The 20,349-nt window shown below is 41.1% G+C and overlaps 1 protein-coding gene across 5 annotated transcripts; it reads left to right on the top strand.

Annotated features, from left to right (window-relative positions):
* Nucleotides 1–465: 465 nt before the first annotated feature.
* Nucleotides 466–20,058, top strand: syt14b (synaptotagmin XIVb). 5 transcript variants are annotated; one of them, XM_080289558.1, is made up of 10 exons: nucleotides 519–564; nucleotides 4,083–4,130; nucleotides 4,535–4,676; nucleotides 9,367–9,513; nucleotides 11,926–12,063; nucleotides 14,487–14,746; nucleotides 15,071–15,508; nucleotides 15,944–16,124; nucleotides 16,511–16,567; nucleotides 18,377–20,058. In XM_080289558.1, the coding sequence occupies exons 3-10, from the start codon at nucleotides 4,664–4,666 to the stop codon at nucleotides 18,691–18,693; spliced, it is 1,551 nt and encodes a 516-aa protein (XP_080145684.1). In that variant the 5' UTR covers nucleotides 519–564; nucleotides 4,083–4,130; nucleotides 4,535–4,663; the 3' UTR covers nucleotides 18,694–20,058. The 5 variants fall into 5 exon arrangements, 4 of the variants coding, with proteins under 4 accessions (XP_080145683.1, XP_080145684.1, XP_080145681.1 ...); XM_080289557.1 differs by lacking the exon at nucleotides 4,535–4,676 and having other exon boundaries at nucleotides 466–564; XR_013901681.1 differs by lacking the exons at nucleotides 519–564; nucleotides 4,083–4,130; nucleotides 4,535–4,676 and adding an exon at nucleotides 10,745–11,710 and having other exon boundaries at nucleotides 8,258–9,513; nucleotides 18,377–18,807; nucleotides 18,915–20,058.
* The last annotated feature ends 291 nt before the right edge of the window (nucleotides 20,059–20,349 follow it).

Below are 20,349 nucleotides of genomic sequence, written 5' to 3'. Positions count from 1 at the left end.
AAGTGTAGGTTACTACAACTGGACAAATGAATGAAATCCAAATGAATGTTACCACGGAGAACAAAAATAACCAACCTACATCAATAATACAGTTATACTGCACATATTATTATTTGTAGCCTGTTTTATATAATTAAATATATACATATATATATATTGGGGCAGGGATAGCTCAGTAGGTAAAGTGGTCGCCCCATGATCGGAAGGTCGGCGGTTCGAACGGCTACCCTGAGGTACCCCTGAGCAAGGTACCGTCCCTACACACTGCTCCCCGGGCGCCTGCTTAGTGGGCTGCCCACTGCTTCACTGAGTGAATGGGTCAAATGCAGAGAAAAACAAGTAATTTCCCCATGGGGATCAATAAAGTATCCATTATTATTATTATTATTATTATTATTATTATTATTATTATTATTATATACATATAGAACTGTTACACAACCTCTCTCGCTCTCTCTGTGACACACACACACACACACAAATGAATGACCGGCCGCCTCCATCACACCCCCACACCCCCCTACAGTTGGTAGAGTCCGGGACGGAGCATCATGGCGATTGACGGTAGGTACTCGCTCTCAGGTGTCCTGCGGGACTCGTGGGAAACTTTGCACGGGGCTGAAGGAGGACGTCTTTCCATAATCTCACGCGGTATTCACCGAGTGTGTAATTTCTGGTCCAGTTTCTCTGTAACTCACGCGGCGAGTATACCGCAGTGCTCCGGGGGCGCGGGGCTGATGCTGAAGTGCGGACACCCGCACTGATGCAGGACCGCTGAGGTCTCATTATCTTCTCGGGATGTGCACGTGAAGTGATTCGCGAGTAAACCGAGACAAGCAGGCAGTCCCGGTGCTTTGATTTTAAACTAGGGATGTTTTTAGACGGCAGAAAAAGCGTCAGTTATGGGACACCTGTGAGCACGTAGCGATTAATTTGAATATTTTAACACAAAGTCTTAGCATGCCGCTGCTTGGCGTCACATGACTTTTTGTTTTTCTTCCGTTAAAGAACTATATAACTTGGCGGAAGAATAGGGTTGTAATATTTGAAGAACACTCCGCTGCTGTCAAACTTTATTTGATGGCTGCACGTGCTGTAGATACCTTCATAGCTAACATGTGCAGCGGATCTAACAGCCTTCATGCTGAGGGAAAAGTGTCTCCTACAGGCTTTAGTGAGAGTGACCGGGACACATCACCAGGCAGCGACAAAAAGTAGGCTCGTGCCTTGTCCCGTGCTGTCACGGATACGGGTCTTATTGTTTCACGGGCGCTTGTTCCTGCGCAGTGTCACTTGAGAGAGGTGGTGTGGTTTAATTAAAGATAGACAGCTCCAGAAGAATTTTAGTGTAATTTTTTTAAATTAGATGTTTTATTGCAAATTTTTAATGAAATTTGCAGCAGCTTGGCGTCACTGAGCAGGGGCGTGTACAGAAGGGTAGCAATGGGTGGCACTTGCCCCAAATTCCCATCCTGGGGACCTTTCCAGTAATGCCACTGGTCTAGAATAGCCATTCCTAAAGTCAAGAGTGCTGCGGCCCACTTAAAAACCAGCAAATCTGTGGGGCTCAACGAATCTTAAACCGTTACTCCATTCAAATATAAGAGAGGGTGATATGTTTCCTTGAAAATTTTATTCAAAATGCTGTTGTCTATAAATATTACCAGTTTTAATACTTTTCATATGAATAAATACATTTATATAAATTTGTAACTGTACATACTTGTGAGTAATTTCAAACTGAAGTTCTGTTATTACCACGGCCCACCTGCAGTACCTTCCCGGGGCACATTTTGGGAATCACTGGTCCAGAAGCTGGTCTTAAACCTTGATGTTAGAACATCATTGGATGAGGGTGTGGAGAGGTCCAGTGTTGAAATGTAAGGGCTTCACCACACCTACTATGCAGTGGCTGGCGAACAGAAGTTCAGAGATTCGCAGATTATACACAGGACTTGTTGAAACAGTTTGAAATACTGTGGAAAAAAACAATTTCTTTGCCTACTGTTTTGACTTCTTCTCCTTCTGTATCAGCACTGATGTGGAGGCATTGTTATATTAACTAATAGGTCGGTGTTAAGTGGCTTAACAAAAAAAGCAATTCTCTGGAAATGGTCAGATATGAGAACTGGACTAAAAATGAGTGGAAAAACAGGCAGTTTCCATAGAAAGTCTCTGTAGGACCTTCAGAAAATATGGAGAAATATAACCTAAAGTCTGGCTCAGTGAAAGCAGAATATGAGTCACAACTGTACACAGACAGACAGTGACAACATTTACTTCTATTATTGTAAAAATCCATCTCTTTTTGAGCTTTTAAGGCAAGTACTTGTTGTACACTAAGAATTACTAAAGTTTGGTGAGAATAGACAACAGAGAATTTCTGCTAATGAATTAATAGAATGAATTGAGTCGCTCAAGGTCTGTCTGCTACCTCAGTCACAGTTTTCTCTTTGCTCTGGCACTAAAGTCAAGACCTCATGCCACTTCTACTATCTTGTGCAGTCCTGGATGTGAAGAAACTAATACACCTTTTTTAACGTTATGAAGGGATTCTTAATGCACTAAAATTTTGTTTCTTGGTTTGAGACAACTCAGCAACAAATTTCAGAATGTATAAAACACATTGCCGCTATTTTTAATTTAATAATAAACCTAAATTCAGAGCCAAGACGTGACCTTGCCAAACTCTTAAGTAGAGACACCTTAATTAATGGTGATACTGGAGCCTCAATACTGAACTATTCAGCCAAAGAGAGATTATGTGTCACTGTAAAAACTTGGGGATGTGAAGGAGAGGAAGCACTGTTAACTTAAGCCTCATAGCGATTATGTAAAACAACCAGTTGACACATTATGAAATTGTATTCCAGTGAAAATACTAAATCCTAAAACTTATTTCTCCATAACCCAAACAGAGCAGCGTATTGCATTGCATTGCATTGCGTTACAAAATCATGTTGATAATTTTCCAGCAAAGCAACTCATGCCTGGGCTTTTGCATCTGTCGAGGAAATGGTTCATGTAATTTTATTTTTTAAATTTCTACGCTGTTGCTTATAGTTGTAGGAGCCGACCCAAATATAGCAATTTGACAGAGGAACTTTTAGTGACTTGTTGAAGGGTTGGGTTCACATCTGTCACTGTACATGGACTTTTTCCTCTATTTAACATACCGAAAAGGAAAGCCTTACAACCACAGAACTACAAGGCTAAAATAGATGTAAGAGCATTTATTTGAAAGATGAAATATTCTATTTTCTTGTTTAGCATAAGGCTAAAATGCGCCTATCAATGAACCCTACCTTTTTAATTTTTTTTTTTTTTTTTGGTGACTAGGCGAGTAATAAGGGATTACACAGGAAGGCAGTTCAAAGCAAACAGTGCAGTAAATGTCTCCAGAAAAATCAAACTAGAATACAAAACCCACCCTGTGCTCAAAACTTACAGGAAAGGATACGGAGAAGCAATAATAAAAAATGCTCGACTGGGAACTGAAGGCCAGTGGCAAGAGCTTTACAGGAGATGCATAAACAAGGGACAATGACAGCTAATTAAAAAGAGGCGTTATTAAAAAAAATATCCGGAAAACAAACAGAGACACAGAGTAAAACTGACAAGGCATCATAGCTAAGTGGAATTACAAAATAAAACAGGAAATTACTTTGTAGAATCCATGCCAGTCATCACAGCAATGAGTTATTAGTTGCCTTATAAAAAATGCATGGAGCTATAATTACTGCCTTTAATATGCATGACTTCTTGACATCATTGAGCCTCAGAGTAGCTGTGGCAGAGTGCATTTTTAAAAGTGTTCCTTTGTAGTGGCCCGTGGTTATTACTGGTATAGAGATGATTAATGATAGCCTACACTGCTCTATAGGCTAATATACCCATCAATATATTAAAGACAGAGAAACAGAGACCACGAAAAGCAAACAAGGTCATTCAAGCCTATTGGTTTTATGTTTGCTGACATGTTCATCTGTCTCATTTAACCTGAGGACAGACCATATGTTTCTACATTGCATAAAGTCATATTTAAAACTCTGACTCCCAGCTTTACATCGTCTTTCTCACAGGAGGGGGGAGGAACTGTGGTGTTCATGAGCTCATCTGTGCCAGACGAGGTAAGACCACATTGCAACCACACATTTAAAACCGTGCGTGTGTGCATTTTCAAGAGTATATTTTGTTAAACAACAAGAAAAGAAATTAACCAGGGTATTTACAATAATATTGCATTTATATTTAATTAATTTAATATTCATAATATTAAAAGTCTTATGATTTCCTTTTTTAGACAATAAAACTTAAAGAATACAAATGGGTTTAACATGACATAATTAAATCCCACTTCCACTTCTTCCACTTTGACTAGCTGTGCCATTTAATATTTAATATGTAATAATGTGAAAATGCAACAGCACAAAATGCAGTTAGTTCAGAGAAATAATAAATATCCTATTGCAGTAAATTCCTGTTTAAACATCCTGCTTGGATGATGTACTGATGATTCTGATTTCTTGTGTAGTGTCATCTGCGGTGCGTTGGTCTCTTTCCCACATCTGCATCTCCAGACAGGAAGGGCGGCATCATGTTTTAGATCAACATTAAGATCAACAGCAGGCTTTGGAGTTTAAATATCAAGAAATATTTGAAAATGACTCAGCTAGGTAAAGTGTTCTACAGCATCTTGGACTGATTATGGACTTCTGAATGATGCAGTGAATAACGGTCAGGTCAGGGATGATCTTTCCACACAGGAGTGTAGCTGTTCCTGTCTATCAGCCCTCCCGACAGGGTTCCCTTCAAAAAAAGGAGTTCCTGAATGCTGAATGTCACAGACATCAGCCCTGATGAATAACTGCAAATCCAGAAACTGAAATAAGAAGTTGTAGAATTCACCTCTGTATTAAATTCTGATAATGAGGCAAGCGGTTGGCACGCAGTAGGATTGTCTCTAAGATTTTGTGATGCTCCGTTTTCATGTTGTAACCATAGACAGTATTAAAGATGGCTGTGGCTGCTAGGGCTGTGCGATATGACCAAAATCTCATATCCCGATATAAGACATCTATCGATATAAATCACAAAAAATTTACTTTTTTTTTGTAAATTCTGTGAATCTCGGGCAGCTCGACTTGCGTGGACTGTTTCCAGCTGGGTGTCATGTACCTGGAGTCAAGGGTGCCGATGCATGAAACGATACATTTTTAGACATAAGTTTTAACGGCCGCCGTTTTCTTTGAGTATTTATTACACAGCGTGCTGCGGGGAAAAGCCTGTTCTAACATTTGAGTCTAAGGTTTATTTTTTAGCACCTGGCGGCTCTTTTTTTTGCTTCTCATCCGTAAATAATCTGCTCTTTCACGCGATTCAGTTTATTTTGAAAAGTCTCAACAGGATCTTGAGCTTTATTGTGAAAGGTTTATGTGGAACATAAACAAGCGGACACGTGACGCAATGGTTTTACCGTCGTTGTCGTATAAATACATGCGCTTTTCCGTCCGTAGTGTGGTTATATTAAATATAAGAGAAAGAGAGAACTTTAAGAAATTAATATAGCCACTACAGTGACCATCAAAACGATGAAAAAATATTGCCCTAAACAGTTTATTTTGCGACACCACGAAACAAACGATAGCGTAAAATTAAACGATAGACGTTTTTATATCGTCATCCGGTATATATCGTTATATCAAACAGCCCTAGTGGTTGCTGTGAAAATTTCATTGGTTTTTGAAGTTCCATTTTGAAACCTTTTCACTGTCACCATCTTGGTTGCAGAAAACGGATGTGATTTGAAAAGATGGGTCTGACTGAGAACCACTTGCTAACTTGCTAATGATTTGCGATTGGCAAGTTGTTAGTCATTGAATGAGTAGGCAATACCACGATTCAGCTTTAAGGCACTTATGCATTGGCTTCATTTTTCCAACATGGAAGCTATGACAGTGTTTTGTTTTTGTTAGTTTTATTGTTGTTTGCACAGTAGACGAGGGATTAGTAATTAATATTTACCAAGGGGCCACATGGGAAATTAGGACTGTTGTGGAGGGACGGACCAATAAGCTTATAAAATGAGCAAAAGTGAGTTGAGCTATAGGTAGAGGCCATCTACAGCAACCCCAATTTCTAATATGGACCCTTGGGGAAAAATTAATTACCCAGTCCTGTTTCAAGATGTAAAAGCTTTACCCTCATCAGGTATAAAATAATCATTTGACATGTAGATGTGTGAACTCTTTATCCCTCCTGGCAAAAAGATCAAGAAGAAATGAACGAAAAGGGCAAACATAACAGCAATTAAAACAAATACAGGGAATATAAGTATTCCTTTAGCGGCTGTGAATTTAGTGCATATATTTTTTATCTTACCAATTTACCACTTGGCAGGTGCTACATATGTGCGCATTAACCAGTTACGAGTTAATCTGACACGTGTATTCACCATCTGTTATGCATTACAGCACAAGCTGATTTTCAATCCTCTGCTAAGATTTAAGTTTCCAGATCTTTGTTTCAGCTTTATTTTGTGAGTTTTCTGATGTAAGCAGATTATAAAATTTTGATATAATGCCATTTCTTAAGCGGGCCTTTGTGCGTGCATTTTTAAGCCTTTCTGTTGCATGACTGGAGAAGACTGGCTCATCCCCCCACCCCCAGGCACTCTCTTTTGCTTGTGAATTTTTACTGAAATATGATGTATAGAATGCTTTTCTATAGCTTTCTCAGTAAGCACACGGTTCATGTGTGAATTATGCACAGCGTATCAAGTTTAGGTTCACTTCAGCAAAAGAAGGCAGCTGTGTGTTCATGATTTATTCAGAGTGGAGGTTTTGTTTCGTATCAGAGGTCCATGTGTAAGCAACAATTCCAGATTGCATAACGAGCATGTCCCAGAAACGCCACTGAGTTTTAAAGCTTTAAACAAAGTAAATTAATCAAGCACTCGCAATGTCGAAATTTTAGTCATTCTGTGTCTTAGCAGATTAGGAACATGAAAGAGTAATTTGCTTCCCTTGTTTTATTTGACACAGACACTTCATTCAAACTAGCTCACATTTCTCTCAGGCTGTTATTTATTTTCTCAATGAATGCTTCGGTGGCTGTGCTTTCATGTTTGTTTGTTAGCTTGCTGGAGTCATTACCTGGGGAAAAAAGGTAGATTGAATCCCGAGGCTCATTTCAGAATCCGGAGTTCAGCCTGAGTTCACATGCTGTGAGAAACAGATTTATTCTGTTATTTTTATCTTGTTTATTCAGTTTGCACACACAGATTGCACATGCACACACACTCAGGGAGGATAAAATGAGATGAAAGAGCGGAGTTTTTAAAAAATCCACCTTAATCTGCTCTGCTCTTAAGAGAGATATCACACTTTCCTAGGTATTATGTAAAAACAGGAGGGCGAACTGTTTCAAAGGCCTCTTTGCTGCTCCGCTCCACTTTCCAGTGTATATCGTTTGGGGGGGGGGGGGGGCTCAGGTTACCTACCCCAGGTGTCTGAATTATTCAGCTGCTGTTGACATTTACAGAATATGGCCATGTATGAAGTGTCATCGCTTGCCGCAGCTCAGGACCATAAGCTGTTCGTTTTCGACAGATGGCTGCTGCTCTCGTAGCCTCAGAGGTCATTCTGCCTCAATCAACACTGCTGTCGGGAGTGAGAGTTGATACGTAAGCCTGGCGAGTGCTGGACCAGACTAAGTGTCAGGGATTTGTTACATGTAGGATTACTTTTGAGCTGGACAACTTTGTTATTTCCCTCCCTCTTCTTAGATCATTTACTATCAGTGCTTTAAGAAGCAGTGCTTTTTGGGAACAGCTGGCTTTAAAGAGGATATTCATTTAGAGGAGGTAAGCCTCTGTTGTCACATTGCTCTCTTATCTCCCTCCTACTTCTTTTGCCGTTCTTGGGAATTTAGCATTCACCATTTTGGCAGTCTGCAGCAGGCAGCAGCTAGTTGTCAGGCTATAGTCATCTCTGCCTGTTGCCATGGTGAGACAAGTCGGTCCATAATAAGTTCAGTAACAAGGTTTGCAAAAGTATACCTCTGTTTTTCCTCTCTCGTTTTCTCATCTGAGACCAGATTTTTACACCAATTTGATCAATGACGGGTGATTGGTCCTCAGGATGTGACCACCTGCTGCAATGCAGATGTGTAACAACTGTCAAGCTCTGTCAAGTTGTCCCAAATATACCTCAGGTTTATGTCTTTGTTTTGTTTTAATGTTGAAACAAACAGTCATCTTCAATTTCACCAAACTCATACCACCAAATATAATGTGTCACAAATGAAAATGGAACAACACGGCAATATTGTGAATGAGGTTTCAGTAAGCAGTGTAAGCTTTCACCTTAAAGGGACGTGAAGCAGCATCTTAAAGCTGCCTGTGGCCGTTTTTAGACAGTATTTAAATGAGTAACTGCAGTGTAAAGTTGGTTGTTTGCTGCTGTGAGATACGTGCGATCTAATTCTGCTATGTTACATTATAACACAACAACTCAACATAACCCTCGAAACTCTTTTATACTATTGCTCTGGTATTTTGCTTAGTTACAATCGATGAGCCGTGATTGGACAATTTGGATTAGGGGTATAAAACAACCTAATCCTTAAAAATGGAAATGCAGAGGGATTAATTCATGAATATGCCCATAGTTTTTTATTGGGATTAAATTTTGTTAAGGCAGTAATATGTGCCTATAACTCGCTCAGTTTCAGTGTCTCTTATTTAGCAATTTGCCCTTTCAAGTGATCTTTAGAAATGCAGTTCATGCTTCACTGTCCACCTTCTCTTCCCCGTTTCCTGGCTATTACACTGTGCTGTGTCTGTGTTGTAGCCTATTAAACCAAGGTCCGGTCTGTTTTTTTCCCTGGGTTTGCTGAGTCTAGGTTTCAGTTAGATACAGTCCCTTTGAGGCTCTTATAAAAATAGCACAGGGCTGCATGGTTACATGAAGTATGGTTGGCCTACATACAGTGCTGTAGATTTTATCTCGTGTGCCTTTGAAGTGGATCTGTTAAAATGAAAAATATCTAACTCTCCTCTGACAAGCCAAAATGGCAGGAGTTTTATTGCAACTTTAAGATATTATCACAAAACAAATTATTTGACTGGGGTTGTTTGCGGCTTTTCAGGAGTCCTGATCAAAAGACTTTTTTTTTTTTTTTTTAGCTTGTAACCACCTTGTGTATTTTTATTAGAAAAACATGGGGCTCTTTTTTTCTTACTTAATCAAATACCTTGGTTTGGTATTACTTCTGTTTAAGTCTAACATTTGGATTTCTTTTTTTCTGTCAGTTCTTGCTTTGCTTGTTCCTCATGGCTCCTCCTCTTCTTCTTCTTCTCCTCAGTCTCTCCCGAGCTCCTGGGTGTCCTGTCTTCCATTGCAGCTTTCATGGCATTGATGGCTCTGTTTTTTCTTTACCTCAACAACAAATTGTCAATGGAGAGTCCTGACAATCTGTCACATCTCAGTGACTATAAGAACAACCAGCCAGGTACTGAACACACTCAAAGATTTATTACGCTATTAAATCTGTAGAAATTTATGCAGACGTTTGGATTGCTCTCGGCTTTATCGTGTGGGCATCACTGTAATGACAGCGCGTCCACATCTTTATGAGCCATGCTTAAACTGAACATTGTACCTGCTGCATTATGATATTAATGGCAGCTTTGCATCCTCTTAGCTGTGTTCTGTTAAAAAAAATACAACGGCATATGAACTGAGACAACATTTCTCCAAGTCAAAACGATGTCATTCTATTACCTCAGCTTACTGTTTTGTTTCTTAATTTGTACACTTGTACAGAATTTGCTCTCTGATTAAGAATTAAAACCTTCTCAACTTGTCTAAGTCTACTTATGTCCTTCTTAGGTCTTCAACAAGGTTCCTTGGACTTTCCTGTTGTTCTCAGTATTGGTCAGTCCATTGAGTTCTGTCAAATAAATGATTTTTCTGTAGTCAATCATGATCACTAAGGAGAAGTAATTAGGCTTTGGCCTTGTCAAGTTAAGACATTGTAGAACCTTAAGCACCACTTATTAGAAGGCTTAAGTAAGCACATTTTAGCCTGCATGTATATTTTTTGAACCTGGGTTGAATAGGGAAAATCCAAACTAAATTCAAACTTGTGCATCCAACTCTTGTTATCCCTCAGCCATAAAAGGCTGATGGTGAATTGTGGTGATGTGTTGTTCAGTGTAGAATTGGTTGCATGTATTAGCGCTGATGCCAAAAAGCTTGACCCAACAATTACCACAGTTCATCCACCGTGGATTCAGGCTGTTATGATTATTGAATGTTCGGTTTGCAAACGAGTCATAATGTGTGCTGTTTGCAAAAAGCACCAAGACAAAACCAGCACAGTGTCAGAGTAGAGGAAGTAAGAGTTAGCACAGTTGGCTTAAACCATTAAATGTGTAACACTGCAGTTTTTGTATTTTCTTATTTTGAAGGCAGAATAATACACATTTTATTGCTTTTGCTGTGACACACATAGTCTTGTCTAAGTTTTGAACTGAAAGCTGTTTTTGTGGTCTTAATTGTATTTTTCTTTTAGTCTATGACTAGGCTTACTCTACATCCGTGACACTGACCGATAATGTCTAAGCATGAGACCTGTAACGAGTATAATTCTTATTACCACCATATTGGTGCGTATGTACATGTCAGCACTCACTGTAACACTGCCAGCACACCATGCTAACAAACACATGTTGTGTCAGTGCCTCTGATGAGCTAATCTAGTGATCAGCACGGTGACAGGAGGAACCCCGGCTGAGAGATGGCCTTCTTCAAGAGTTTCCAGCAGAACCTCCCATCTGTCAACATTTCCTCCATCTTGGACTCAGTCACCAGTCGTGTGGACGATCTCGCCAATGCCGTCAGCGATGTCACCTATGCTGTCAGTGACCAGCTGACCGAACAGGTCACTACTATCATCGACAAGGTGCAGGAAAAGGAAGATGGAGAAAACGGCAGCCAGGAATCGGGTCAGAATTCCACCCTGCAAGAAGGCAAGTCCGGGAGTAAAAGCATGTGGCAAATGCCCAGAGACTCAGAGGGGGGGAACACAGGCTCAAAGAACAGCCAAACTAGTGATACAACCGAGGCAGAGAACACTCAGAGCCAGCTGGAGTGGGAATGGAGGGACGGATGTTGGCGAGTTAAAAAGACAGAAGCCGAGTTAGCAGAGGAAGAGAGGAGGAAGAAAGAGGAGAAGGACCTACAGGAGAGGAGAGAACAGAGGAGAAGAGAAAGGAGACAGAAGCAGCTGGAGAAAGAAGCCAAGTCTCCGAGAAATGAAGAAGACTCTCAAGAGGAGAAGGCTGATGATTTAGAAAACACAGAAAAGAAGTTAAATGACCAATCAGCTGTTCAGCAAAAAAGTGGTGACAATGATAAAACTCCTCATTCATCTGGTTGTGAGAGTGAAAGCAGGGTGTCAAAGCAGGAAGAGCAAAAAGATCATGAGGAGGAGGGAGAGAAGGTAGAGGATGGCACTGAGCGAGAGGGAGACGATGAGGAAGAATCTGAGCTTTATAGATCGTCTTCCAGAGTGAAAACGTCGGATAAGAAAAAGGGGAAAGTCGCAAAAGAGGGTTCGAAAAAAACTGAACAGGCTTCGGATGTGGAAAAAAAGAGGGACAAAGGCAAGAAGAGCAAAAAGGGGAAAAAGAAAGGAAACCAAGGTTAGAGAGTGTGCTGCTTCTCTCTCCTCACTGCCCTTTGGATCTTCTCTTCTGCTCATGTTTTCAAGTTCTTGCACTAAAATTCACAATTTTGACCTGTTGTGTGCCAGTTTCAGCAGCTGCATGTTTAACTGGTTGAGTTTCTTACTTCGTTAAATATTGCACACGTTATAATCTGTGGTTTACTAGAATTAATGCCCATGTGTGACGTGCAGAGGGAGTTTTATCAGACAGTGAGGAGGACAGAATTCCAGAGGGCGAGGCCCAGCAGAACACAACCTCTGCATGGAGCAGCACACGCAAACAGTCATCTGAGCACGGAGGATACAGCAGCGAGGCCTCCAGTGAACAGGGTGAGAGCACATGCAGTGGAAAAGTACGTACACGGTACATCGCTGAACATAAAACCCCACAAAATCAGATACAATATGATAAGAATCATAAAACACAATGCATACAAGAATCATCTAAGATTGCATAAATACTAAACTCGGAACATCAAATGCATAACATCTTTTTGTGTTTATTTATCTGTAATTGTAGTGTCTATTCTGTTTTTTTTTTTTTTAATTAATAGAAATAGCTACATATTTTGGGTTTCGTTTCATTGAGCCCCAATGTCTCTTTGGTGGATCATATGGAGAGTTTCTGGCGAGTGTCCTTTTCTCTAAACATCTTGGGTTAGTGCTAAATGTCTGTTACTAGAAGGAAGTAAAATTTATTTGGTTTCTTTCCCAGACTTGGAATAGAAAATTGATAGCAGTCTAACACCCAAATACATGAATCTGGTTATAATTCAATAATGACACTACCCTCAGGACTAATGGGGAAAAACTCACCCAGATTGATCCAGAAGTAACAAATATTCTCATGCTACAATCTCTAAAAGCCACTATTTCTATCTTTATGCAGTGATATGTTTTGATTGTGTTGTGTTCACCTGCCAGGTTTCAGATGCCAGGCCAATCTAACCTAACTGGCTGTATCTTCATTTTTTACTGCACAAACATAATGTGGTGTTGATCTTTATTGTTGTAAAATGATCTTTTAAATGTTTTAATTAAAGCTGCTTTTGTCAAATATTGTGATGAGGAAAAAAATCACAGGATGCATATTTAATGAATAGATTTAATATGAATATGAATAAGGAGCCAGTATTGATCATGTGCCTCATCACACGAGCCAAAGTGTGAAAAAGGGTGTGGGTTATTATCAGCAGAGGTTTCATGTGAAACCATTGCAAGGTATTAATGGGAATTAAAGGCACCTGGAAAGGGATCTCAAAACTACATTTTAGGTGGCAGACAGTTGGTGTTGTAAGCCACACCCTCTGTTCAAAGATGGCTTATTTCATCCTCTTTCAAACCATCTGTCTTCTCTGTCCAAAATGTGGACATTGACATCCTCGAAAGAGTGACCTTGGTCCTTTAGATCCAGATGTACGGCTCAGTCTTGTCCTGTCGAGGTGGCTCTTCTATGTTGTGTTTATGAAGTGGCTTTTTGGTTTCTCCAATGTAGAGGTCTGAGCACTCCTCACTGCACTGCATACACTACGATGTTCAGTTCGTGTTTGGGAGTTTTGTCCTTGGGATGAACCAGTTTTTGTCTGAGTGTATGGCTGTGTGTGAAGTGCATTGGGATGTCGTGCTTGGAGAAGAGTTTCCTGAGTTTATCCCATAAACCTGCTACATAAGGGATGACAGCGTTGTTCTGTTTGTCATTTTGTTTCTCCCTTATTGTTGTCTGACCTTGTTTACTGTGCGTCTTTGCCAGTTGGGATAACTAACTAATGTTCTAAGAGCTTTCTTTACAATTCAGTCCAATTCAGTTTTATTTATACAGCACCAAACCACAACAACGGTCATCTTGAGGCGTTTTATATTGTAAGGTATACCGTAAAATAGTACATACAGAGAAAAACCCAACAATCATATGACCCCCTGTTAGCAAGCACTTTGGTGACAGTGGGAAGGAAAAACTCCCTTTTAACAGGAAGAAGCTTATAGCGGAACCAGGGTCAAGGAGGGGCGGCCGTCTGCCGCGACTGGTTGGGGTAGGAGGAGGAAAACAGGACAAAAGACATGCTGTGGAAGAGAGCCAAGTATGATTCAGTGCAGAGAGCTGTATAAACACATAATGAGTGAGAATGTGTTTCTTTACTTTCTCTTTTGGCTTACAGGGAATGTTTTCTTTGTATATTTTGGCCATAAGTGGGCCTGAACAGTTAAACTACATGATAAATGTATAAAATGACAAAAGTTCTGGTAGTTCATTTCCCAGACTACCCTGGAATTATAAAATTATAAAACTTAGTTTTCCATTTATTCCCTTAAAAAAAGTGGACTCACTGTTAAAAACAAAAACACATTTCTACATTAAATAGCACAAAAACAGGAGTAGTAGTATAAAGCACAGTGGTTGGGGGTGGGGGTGGCTTTATCAGTAGGAAAAGGTGTAAAATGTATGAAAATACAATAAAAGTCTAAATATATTTGCACGTCTTATAATTTTCCATCTAGTGGGCCAGACTAGAGTCTTTGCTAGGCCGATTATGGCCCCCAGACCTTATGGTTGACACCACTATATTAGTACATGAAATATTGTTTTTCCAAGATTTAACAAGAATTTAAAATGACAATATAGGTTTGCAAAGACTGAGGAGACACTGTATGTCGCTAGACTGTTTGTTGCATACCTAGTGAGTTTCCATGCAGAGCACAGTACGACTCCAGTAACACTCCTTCTGCATCCCTCTTTGTCATTGTCGTGAGAGCAGCCAGCAGCATCCAGAGGATAAAGAAAGATTCCTCGCTCGGTGAACCTCAGCCTCCACCGTACCAGGACGAGGGCTCAGGGGCCTGCGTGGGCTCTCGATCCCGCTCAGAGCGAGGGGTCAGGAGGGCGCTGTCCACACAGCACTGTGACAGCCCCCACTGCTCCAGCGAGGCCAGCGGGGACCAGGACACAGAGAGTTACCTCAACAAAGCCTGTGATGAGGACATACCCAGTGACAGCACTGCTGTTCTAGGGCCAGAGGTGGGAGATCAGACCTACTGTTTGTTGTCTTTTCTGCGTGTAAGCAGTTTGTTTTGGATGCCCTGTAGTTTGATGGAATGATCAAAGTTGGGAGCAACACTTCATCAACACTTACAGGAAGGGCTGGGTGATACGTTCGCTGACAACAGTTTCATTTTTTTGTTGTGTATTTTCTGTAAAAATGTGGAAATACACTCTGAACTGACTTAATTATTTGAGTGTTCTAATACTATGTCAGAATGGGGAAAAATTAATAACATTCCAGAAATTAAAGTAAAATTCATAAAGGAGGGGGAAATTGTTTTTTCTTTTCTGTACATTCAGGATGGTTCTGGTCCTCCGCTTCCCACTGCCTACGAGCCAGAGCCCCTCGCCAAATACGGCACCCTGGATGTCGCCTTTGAGTACGATTCCAGTGAGCAGTGGCTGGCCGTCACTGTCACAGCTGCAACTGACATTCCTGCTCTCAAACAGACCGGCAACATCTCGTGGCAGGTCCACTTGGTCCTGCTGCCCACCAAGAAGCAACGTGCTAAGACCGGCGTTCAGAAGGGCCCGTGTCCCATCTTCACAGAAACATTCAAGTTTTCCAGGGTGGAGCAGGAGGCCCTGGGAGACTATGCTGTTCGCTTCCGCCTGTACAGCATCAGACGGATGAAAAAAGAGAAGGTCCTGGGAGAGAAGGTGTTCTACCTGACGAAGCTCAACCTGCAGGGCAAAATTGCTCTACCTGTCACCCTGGAGCCTGGCTCTGAACTTACAGTGAGAACACTTTTTAAATATACTTTACATCTCAAATATCAGCTGTACACCATTTCTACTTTATTTATCAGTATCTTCAGCATTCCTTCATCTACACATCCTTGTAGAAGCAGTTATTTTATTTTTTATTTGAGCAGTTATTAAGAAGCAACTGTGGGCATCTAGGACATAAAAACTGCATGTATAGTGTCACCATTTAAATTGGTTTAAAAAACATTTAAAAGTTTTGGTGAATAAGTTTTGATGCTTTTTTCCACTGAAAGTTACATTTCTACCATCATTCTCTACAGATTCAGAAATCTGTCTTTGTCACACTCTCAAACTGCCCCTCCTAACTCCTAGGTTGATTAATGAATTATTGGCTTCTTATTGTTTTAAATGATGATTAAGTGGTAATTGACTCAAATAAAGTGCCTCTGGGTTTTGCCTCGCCAGGGTTGTGGCTCTGTGGTGAGCGTGTCTCGCAGTGCGGGGGCTCTGTCCTATCGCTCCACTGAAGACTCATCCACACCCGAGATCCTCCTGGGTCTCATCTACAACTCTGCCACAGGGCAGCTCTCAGCTGAGGTAATCAAGGGAAATCACTTCAAAACGACAGCATCTGATAAACCCGTCAGTAAGTACATATATTTAACTTTGGGCTTTTGTGCCAGCGTGGGTTGAAGTGTGGAATGACGCTGTAAATTGTTCAGTTAAACTTCTCTTCCCCCAATGGGTGCTGATATGTCAGGCTATTGTTTGGGCCGAGCAGATGGGCAGGACTTCCAACAGCATGCAACAGAAGCAAATAGAGGATCATTACATTTGAACGTTTCCTGGCACGAACACCAGCTTTTTAATAACCTAAGCTATTAAAGCCAAAATGCTGAAGGACCTGCTGCTTGTCATGCTCGCCGTGCTTCCCGTGAAAGCTGACCTTCTGCTGTATATTGAAATCTTTAAACTGCTTCCCCTCTTTCTTCTTTCCAATGGTGTGTGTGCTATGGTGTGTGTCTGCCACAGATGGTCTGTTTTGTTGTGTAAAACAAATCGTAGGGGGACAGCTTTATATCATGAGAGGTAAGACAAAAGTAAACTAAATGTAAGCTTTCTGTACGTTTGTAGATTTGGTGAGGGTTGTACAGATGTGTAGAACTGTGTAAAAGTATTGCCCCATCTCCCATTCCTTTACATTTTTCTCTTTATATTGCCAGGCTGTATTGTAATTTTTAAAAGTGATCTTGAGCAATGTTCTCCAGGCGTTCTGAAGGACCTTCAGAGCTTTTTGTTGGGCATTGGAGGCTTTTTCACTCATTTTCAGTCCAGTCCTTGTACCTGACCATTTTCAGAGGAATGCTATGAGTCCCATCCTTGCAAACTAAGAAAAAATCTAGCACCGCGTTTGCAGGAGATGCATCTGAAACTTGAGTTGATTCATCTACTGTTCACTGAAGCCTCAGCAGAAGTGGTCTCAGTGGAAATGTTGCTGTCAAGAAACCACTCTTAAGGAAGGGAAACGAGGAGAAAAGGATGAGGTATGCCAAATTACGCAAGAACCGAACTGAAAATCAGTGCAAGCAGGTCTAATTTAATGGGGAATGGCCTCCCCAGTGTCCAGACCTCAACATTATTGAAGCAGTGTAGGATCATGTTGACAGAGAACAGAACAAAAGGCAGGCAACATCCAAAGAAGAGCTTTAAACGTCTGTTAAGAAGCCTGGAGAAGACTACTTGGAGAAATTACAAGAAAGCTTGGCTATGAGAGTTCAGACTTCGCTGAAGAACAAAGGTGGTCATACCAAGTTTGTTAGAATTTTACAAACTTTGTTTTATTTCCCTTATTTACTGCATGTTTCCATGTATTTATTTGCACATTTCATTCATTCTTTCTTGCAAAATATAAAGAAATGGGAGGTAGATCAAGACTTTTGTGCACTACATTACGCACCGTAGGTACCAGTTTGTAGCATTCTTAGGTTTGGTCCTCTGAGGCCAGACTTCAGCATTTTGCTTTCTTGTCAGACAGGGTGAATTCAGCTCTCACTTCTTTATGTTATATATATAAATCTAGAGCTGGGAGCTCAGCTAGTTGTGCATTAATGTGGTGAACGAATGTCAGTTACAAAAACATTTGTTGGATTAAAGATTTGATTGGTAGGAAACTTTTGGCTAATAGTGCAGATCCATGTAGTGCATTTCATTTAGGTTTTTTTTTTTATTAACGTTTAATGTGTTTTTAGTTTAACAGACACAGTTGTTTTTTTAGTAGTAACCTCAGTAAACCAAGTTTGCTGTTTCCAAATGTAAGCATCGAGGGAACAGCTTGCTAACATGAGAAGTGGCACAGTCAGAGGAGCATTAGACTGACTCTACAGAATTAGTTAAATTAGGTCAGCCCTTGGCTGGTTTGCTGTTTTCTCCTGTTGTTACTCTGAGATAATCCAACTTTCTCCAGGCTCTAACTCCATATTTACTAAGCTGATAGAGATCAGTATCTTGGCAAGAAAGTAGCTTCCCAGAAATGTCAGTCATGTCAGTCAGTAGTCCTTCGCAAGCCACAAAGTTTTTAGTTTTCTACCCTGCACTGACTTGCTTGCATGTTCTAAAGGTCACTTTCCTTTGGCATCATTTATAATTTATGTGCAGAATATTTCAGAAATCTGCTGCCAGCAAATATGAAATAGATTAATGAGACTTCATTTGCAGTTTTCAAAGAGTTCCACAGTTTAAAAAAAATCCACCAGCAGCATGAGTTTTAGGAGTGAGGCAATTATAGCGTTCTTGGTGTTGAGAGCTATTATTAAGACACTCCGTACCTCCTGCTGTAGTACACATGTCCGACCACTTGATGGCAATGTCTCACTTCTCTCCTCCAATGCTTCCTTTCAGACACCTATGTGAAGCTGACCATGCTGGACTCAAAGGGAAAGGAGATGTCCAAGTGTAAGACGGCCGTTTGCCGTGGCCAGCCCAATCCGATCTACAAGGAGACATTCGTGTTCCAGGTGGCGCTCTTCCAGCTGTCCGAGGTGTCACTAGTGGTGTCGGTGTTCTGCCGCCGGAGCAGCATGAGGCCCAGGGAGAGGCTGGGCTGGGTCTCCCTGGGCCTCAACAGCACCAGCGAGGAGCAGCAGGCCCACTGGACAGAGATGAAGGAGGCTGAGGGACAGCAGGTCTGCCACTGGCACACCCTCACCGACACATAGGATGACGATTTTCCAAGACCGAACTTCCAGAAAGAGCATTCCCTCTACATTTTCGGAACGCAAGAAAACTCCCTGTGGGATGTGTGTTGTGTGTGTTGCATAGAGGTGTGAGAGGTGAGCATGGGTTCCTCGTCTTAACTGCCAGACTGCATGAATACCCTTTAATCTGCCACCTTTCTCTGAGACAGATGGGCTGACTCCTGCTTCCGCCTTGTTTACAGGACCATGTTAAGACACTTCCAGACATTTTTCCGCCTCTGAATCTTGGACCAAAGAGCTCGGTCCAGTACTAGCAGGCTCCTTCCTTCTTTCCTTTTCTGGATTTCAGCTGCCACCAGCATACCAGACATTACTCAATCAGTCGTAGCCACCGACAAAAGACAATGAATGAAGAAGACTGTTACAAAGGGCCTATAACATGCTGCAGCTATACTTACAAGCTATGCTTTATACAGTTTGTTTACACGCACATGACATTATGCAAGATCCATTCATTGGTTTTTCCTTTTAGGTTCTTGGGTTATTCTTCCTAGTCTACCAGTTTTATGGTCGTTTCTGTGGGCTGTGCGTTAAACAAAGACAGATTTTCTTTTTTATCTCGTGGTCTTGCATAACTCAGTGCACTATGCATCTGACGCCACTTTAGACGAGAGGAATGCAATTCTTTCTTGTGCTTGCCGAGTCTCTTACAGAATTGGACACAGCTCTGCATGCCACCGGTATCAAAGAGCAGCTTCCTTTCCTGTGTAATGCAGATCGAGCCTGTTTCACTATTCAGCCTTCTAACAACTCAGCCATGTTCATTCATGTAGAAACATGGTGCTTCCCGCTGAGGAGGAATATGCAAAAGCCTGCACAGGCCAAGTAAAGCTGGCCGTTTCTGCCTCGACTGTGTACGCTGTAATTTGAGTTTGAGTGGCGAAACAAATCACAAGAAGGAGATGATCATATTTTCTCATTTTCATTATTAAATAAAGGCTAAAATAAAACGGGGAAAAAAATGTTCAGAACTGAGAAATCTTATTATCCAGGCGAGGGGTTCATCTGGAACAAAGGCCATTTTAAACTCCTCTGAAAGAGCAGCTATGAGTCAGAAAATCCCCCGATAAGAATGCTGAAGACTGCACAGCCACACCCTTGTATTAGTGAATGAAACCCTTTCCCCTGCTTCTGCTGGTTGAAACCGAGAGGTGTGGGGCGCATTCTTCTTTCTCTGTCCCAGTGATGTCAGATTTGAACCCTTCTTCTCACTTATGAATACTGCAACCACTCCTCGTCCCTTTAGAGCTTCTGTTGGGCCAATTTCAATTTCTACGTTTTCAAAAGAGGTTTTTGCAGGTTTTAATAAAAAACAGATGTTATCTAGATTTTCTAATAGATGATCATTTTTTTCACAATCAGGAATAACAGAAAATTTTTAGTTTGGTGTGCACTTAAGTTTTAAAGTGCAGGTTGTGTTTAGCCAGCACTGATAACCATTGACACAATATCGGGGAACAGAATGACTGCAGCCTTCCAGGCAAATGCATCCTGCTCCGAGCCAATATATGCATGTTCGCATTCTTGGAGAGTTAGCTTTAATGGCAAATGTGCAGTCCGAGCCAGCTTAATGTAGACTAAAGACTGGAAATGGAGGAAAACATCCAGGGTTGCCAG

This window comes from Astatotilapia calliptera, chromosome 15 (assembly GCF_964374335.1).
Source record: "Astatotilapia calliptera chromosome 15, fAstCal68.1, whole genome shotgun sequence".
NCBI lineage: Eukaryota > Metazoa > Chordata > Actinopteri > Cichliformes > Cichlidae > Astatotilapia > Astatotilapia calliptera.
Note: the sequence above shows the minus strand (reverse complement) of the source record. Positions and strands in the feature narration are given on the sequence as shown.